This window comes from Girardinichthys multiradiatus, chromosome 9 (assembly GCF_021462225.1).
Source record: "Girardinichthys multiradiatus isolate DD_20200921_A chromosome 9, DD_fGirMul_XY1, whole genome shotgun sequence".
NCBI classification, from domain to species: domain Eukaryota; kingdom Metazoa; phylum Chordata; class Actinopteri; order Cyprinodontiformes; family Goodeidae; genus Girardinichthys; species Girardinichthys multiradiatus.
Window position 1 is genome coordinate 17,018,158 of NC_061802.1, and position 6,113 is coordinate 17,024,270.

A 6,113-nucleotide genomic window follows, 5' to 3' on the forward strand; every position below is an offset into this window, starting at 1 on the left:
CAAAGTTCTATGGTTAGTCATACAATACAAGGGTCAAGAAAAAAATAAAATAAAATAAAAAACAGCAAATAAGAAAACATTAAAAACTAACTTATATGTGAAATAGCTCCAACTAGCAAAATAGTTTTAGTCACTGTACAGCCAGGATTTACAAATCAACCAACACAAAGCTGATAAAAATTTAGAATAAACAATACAACACTGAAGTTACCAGTAAAGTATATTTTACTGCTAGTTTTATTTAAACCTTTTTTGGATGTTGAATAAGTTTTAGGAAAACTACAAACTTAGCTTTTAAATATCTATCTATGTAACTGCATTTTATTTAGTTTATATTAATGATTTAATTGTATTTTTACTGAAATGCAGATTTTGACTGTGAAAAACACACCCTCCAGCAGGGGGCAGCATGTTTTAATTCAAGCAATAGATCACTTTGTCCAGCAGGGGGCAGTAGTTTATATGTATGAAGTATGAATGACCACTTCCGGGACACTTCTGTTAACAGAACCATGAAGACACAAGCTTAGCATTATAACATCTAAAAACAGAATAATCCACCCCCTGGTTTGAGCGCTGAGTCCTCTATGTCCCGCTTTTCAACCAGAACATTTGAACCCTGTCAAACCGGTCATGTTATTCCTCCGGTTAGCTGCTCGGAGCTGCAGAACTTTGACCGCTCTTCGCTGTCTCCCAGACGGCTACATCACCTGCAGAACCACTGCTTCATACATACAGGGCCAGAGCCCCGAACCACGGATCAGGGAGTATTTCTACTACATCGACCATCACGGACAGGTGAGCATTTAAGCTAAAGCAAAATAAGTCGAAACAAAACGTTGCAAACGGTATGTTCCAGTTGTTTACTACCTGTGTCCTGTGATGTTTGCAGCTTTTTCTCGATGACACCAAAGTGAAGAACTTTGTCACCTGCTTTAAAGGTTAGAACTTCTTAGTTTAGTACCGTCTGATAAATGGTCCTTTAGCTGACGGATGGACTAAACTGGTGATCTAGCCTGATATGTTCTCATTGTTTACATGTATCCTTTAATCACGGTATCAATTACTCAATTAATGTGTGTTTTGTAATGTTTTTTTCTGCTTGGAGAGTGATGTTTACATGTGTTGTTTTTTAACATGTACTTTGTTTTAGACTATTTGGATCAGTTAGTCTAAAATAAATGAATAATAACGCAGAGATGCTTAGGTTGTATTCCCAGATTCAGATGTTAGCAGTTCTTCCCAGTTTTATATACCCCTAAATGACACTCAAATCAACATGAATACCCTTAGCATCACGTGTTCATTTGTGTGGGACAGTAAAAGTGAACAATGGTTCAATGTTCAGACTCAAAACACATGTCAGTCTGCAGCCAATGACAGTTAATCTAGCTAAATGGAGCAATTTTGTTGTCAGTCCATGTCACTCTACATCTTGAGATCACTAAATGTGTATTTGCTCCTTCATTCCCAGCTACTACCACTCCACCAACTATTCTCATTTACATTTTTTATTTATTTATCTGGTAACATTTACAGAAAACATTTAGCTCAGAAAATAAAGATGTGCTGCACCAGACTAAAGCCTTTATTTACAGGCTGATTTCCATCTGTAGTCCCAGTCGCAGGAACAAGAAAGTTAATAGGAAATACAACTAAATTAGCAAAATTAAAAAATATTAAGAGAGGATAACAGGACACATGTAATATTAGGGTTAAGAGCACGCACACAATGAACAATTAAAGAACAATATTATACATAGTGAATTCATAAAATCTACATAAATATTTGCTCTGTGGTGCCATTGAATTTACTTGCTTCTCTTAATATTACCAAACCTACACTGCCCCCTAGAGGTAGACAGCATTACCCTAATTATCTCTTCAGAGGTCAGGTGAATGAAGTTCTTAAGTGGCGGAAGTGCAGTATTATGAATAATTTTGAAGACCTAGCATATACAGGTCCTACTCAAAATATTAGCATATTGTGATAATGTTCATTATTTTCCATAATGTCATGATGAAAATTTAACATTCATATATTTTAGATTCATTGCACACTAACTGAAATATTTCAGGTCTTTTATTGTCTTAATACGGATGATTTTGGCATACAGCTCATGAAAACCCAAAATTCCTATCTCACAAAATTAGCATATTTCATCCGACCAATAAAAGAAAAGTGTTTTTAATACAAAAAACGTCAACCTTCAAATAATCATGTACAGTTATGCACTCAATACTTGGTCGGGAATCCTTTGGCAGAAATGACTGCTTCAATGCGGCGTGGCATGGAGGCAATCAGCCTGTGGCACTGCTGAGGTCTTATGGAGGCCCAGGATGCTTCGATAGCGGCCTTTAGCTCATCCAGAGTGTTGGGTCTTGAGTCTCTCAACGTTCTCTTCACAATATCCCACAAATTCTCTATGGGGTTCAGGTCAGGAGAGTTGGCAGGCCAATTGAGCACAGCGATACCATGGTCAGTAAACCATTTACCAGTGGTTTTGGCACTGTGAGCAGGTGCCAGGTCGTGCTGAAAAATGAAATCTTCATCTCCATAAAGCTTTTCAGCAGATGGAAGCATGAAGTGCTCCAAAATCTCCTGATAGCTAGCTGCATTGACCCTGCCCTTGATAAAACACAGTGGACCAACACCAGCAGCTGACACGGCACCCCAGACCATCACTGACTGTGGGTACTTGACACTGGACTTCTGGCATTTTGGCATTTCCTTCTCCCCAGTCTTCCTCCAGACTCTGGCACCTTGATTTCCGAATGACATGCAGAATTTGCTTTCATCCGAAAAAAGTACTTTGGACCACTGAGCAACAGTCCAGTGCTGCTTCTCTGTAGCCCAGGTCAGGCGCTTCTGCCGCTGTTTCTGGTTCAAAAGTGTGAATGCGGCAGCTGTAGCCCATTTCCTGCACACGCCTGTGCACGGTGGCTCTGGATGTTTCTACTCCAGACTCAGTCCACTGCTTCCGCAGGTCCCCCAAGGTCTGGAATCGGCCCTTCTCCACAATCTTCCTCAGGGTCTGGTCACCTCTTCTCGTTGTTCAGCGTTTTCTGCCACACTTTTTCCTTCCCACAGACTTCCCACTGAGGTGCCTTGATACAGCACTCTGGGAACAGCCTATTCGTTCAGAAATTTCTTTCTGTGTCTTACCCTCTTGCTTGAGGGTGTCAATAGTGGCCTTCTGGACAGCAGTCAGGTCGGCAGTCTTACCCATGATTGGGGTTTTGAGTGATGAACCAGGCTGGGAGTTTTAAAGGCCTCAGGAATCTTTTGCAGGTGTTTAGAGTTAACTCGTTGATTCAGATGATTAGGTTCATAGCTCGTTTAGAGACCCTTTTAATGATATGCTAATTTTGTGAGATAGGAATTTTGGGTTTTCATGAGCTGTATGCCAAAATCATCCGTATTAAGACAATAAAAGACCTGAAATATTTCAGTTAGTGTGCAATGAATCTAAAATATATGAATGTTAAATTTTCATCATGACATTATGGAAAATAATTAACTTTATCACAATATGCTAATATTTTGAGAAGGACCTGTATCTGCATACGGGATAATATTTTTGAAATATAGTATCGTATGTCTGGCGTGTATATAACAATGATACTGTTGTGTTTCCTTATCTAGCTGTTTGTAAACTGTCTCGAAGGGCTTCGGGGTTGACCTATTTGATTTTGAGCAGCTTGAGACAGAATCACTAAACTTAAGATTTTAGATCCCTTCATGTAAAGGCGTTTCTGATGTATTTGAAGTTTGCTAGATTGGATCTCCTTCTGCCATAAATTATAAATGTAATAACCTCCCAATTAAGACAAGATTGCTATGATCCCCTGACTGTTGGTCAATTTTTAAACTCTCATAACCAGATTAATTTATAACACACTATTAATAGATAATACAAATGTTTTATATGACTGTCTGTCAAAACGGGTACAAAAAACCATCAAGGTATACATGAAATGGCGCCTGGTTTAAACCTAGAGGCCTGTTTCAGGCAACTCCTTTTTGTTCTCAAAAGGTTGGAGGATAGCAATACTGCAAACATACAAAATAGGGACAAAACAACCAGCATTCTTTGAGAGAGTTTTGATGAAATGTTTAAATTGTCAAATTTTATCCCAGGTCTCTGTTATAACATTTTTACAGTTTTCGAAGACAAAAAGAACATTCAACATCAAAGCTGTAACAGCAGAGTACAAGGTGTGTTACACCACCAGCAAAACTCTGAGCACAGAAATGTGTAACTTTATGGAGCTCTGATTTGCTATCAATAATGTATCAGTAATTAGAGTAGAAAATTACCTAAGATTATTTGTCTGCTTTTTGAATTTCCGGGTATCCTTCAGGTGTCGTAGATGAACAAATGTTTGAGCTTGAGACATTGTTGTTTGTCTTGGTATTTCGAAGAGATCACGATGCCATGCACTCTAACATGGTGTTTGGAAGAGAAACAGGCCCACAGCATCATAGATCCTTCACTCTACCTAACATATATTGTTGTTTGGGCAATCCTAAACTCTTGAGTTCACCCCTCTGCCACTGTAACACCAATGGGACCTACACAACACTTTTACAACCTGATTGTTTACTTTTAGTGACATTATTTGTAATGCACAATTTTACACTAAGGTTCAACAACTCTAAATCTGTGCTACACCTTTAGGTACCATTTTGTTCTGATTGTAGTTTTCTGGTGTCTGATGCATCTGTCTCATTTTTTCAGATAAACAGTTCCTGGTTTTCTTCTTCAGTCGCCTGCGGATAAATCAGAGCGGGCGTTACCAGGAGGATTTTCCCTTCCTGTCTCTGTGTGGTAGAGAAAGAAACTACCTGCGCTGCGATGACAGACCGGTGGTTTTCACCCACCTGCTGCAGAACCCAGCAGGAGATCAGGAGCTGCTGTCGTATTGTGGCGGCGCAGAGAAGCTGTCCGTTCCTTTCAAACCGGAGGCACTGTACATGCATCCAGTCAGTGGTCGGGTTTATCATCCCAGCTCAGAACTCTCGGGCAGGGTCGGACTGGTCAGGTCGGCCCTGGCCATAGAACTCAGTTCCAACTTTGTTTATCCACCAGAGAGTGGCCAGTCAGGACAGCCCACACACTTTCTGTGGGAAGGACAGAAACACAGACTGACCAATGAACTGGCAGGATGCTTCCCAGCAGTAGAGGAGGGTGGTGGGCAGCAGGGAGAACTGGGATAATCTTCAAAATTGTGCAAAGGTGTATTTCAGTTCATAAAATCTGAAATATCAGTTCTCTGGTAAGCTAACACCGCCACTGTAATTCAGCCCTGTGTATTCTTGCTGTGTGACTTTATGTTAGAGAAACGTATAATCTGATGACGTCTCGCGGTTTTGGTTTTAATCCAGATTACAGGTTCATTTTATCTAGAATGACAACAAACCTCAAGTAGAAATTTGAAAAACGAGGATGGTGATTTGTCCACTGCCATCTTGTCTTTTTATGTCCTCAGATATGCTATAATGTAACAAAATTACTGCTTAACATAACATTTGATCTGACAAATCTGTGAGGACTAAAGAGTGTAATAGAACAAGTAATATATTAATCATCTTTCAGTTTAATGTATCTGTATTAAATGTGGCTGTGCTGGTGAAAGAATGGGACACTAGGAATCACATGCATTCATTTGGAAAATGCTTTATTCATCTTTGTAAAAAAAAATCTGCTCTGTCTACGACTTGCATTGGAGAGAAACTAAAATAAAAAAAACCTTGAGGAAGAGGAATTTTGAAGTCGGCGCAACACTTGCTGAAAAACGCTTGCCTTTTCTTCCAATCAGCATTCACACATGACATGTTTGGTACTCAGAAAATCCGGGATTTCTAAGCCTTGTCCTGATTGTCAGGTTCAGTGAAGAGGGAGATACAACCAACGAGACAAATTAGACCATTTCTCTAATTTCACTTAATTATTTTGGTTTTAAAGTCTGAAGAAGAAAAGAAAAAGCATGGCAACGACCATTTTCTGAAGGTTTAGTAATTCAAAAAGTCTTGATAATAGAAACAAACATACAGTATTTTATAGTTACAGAATGCTGGCCTGAACTCTGTTCTGTGTAAGTAAAAGTTA

General features: G+C 39.3%; 1 protein-coding gene across 1 annotated transcript; it reads left to right on the forward strand.

The window, feature by feature from the left end:
* Nucleotides 1-459: 459 nt before the first annotated feature.
* Nucleotides 460-5,776, forward strand: c9h8orf82 (chromosome 9 C8orf82 homolog). The gene is made up of 3 exons (XM_047374073.1): nucleotides 460-798; nucleotides 893-941; nucleotides 4,743-5,776. The coding sequence occupies exons 1-3, from the start codon at nucleotides 634-636 to the stop codon at nucleotides 5,219-5,221; spliced, it is 693 nt and encodes a 230-aa protein (XP_047230029.1). The 5' UTR covers nucleotides 460-633; the 3' UTR covers nucleotides 5,222-5,776.
* Nucleotides 5,777-6,113: the final 337 nt, after the last annotated feature.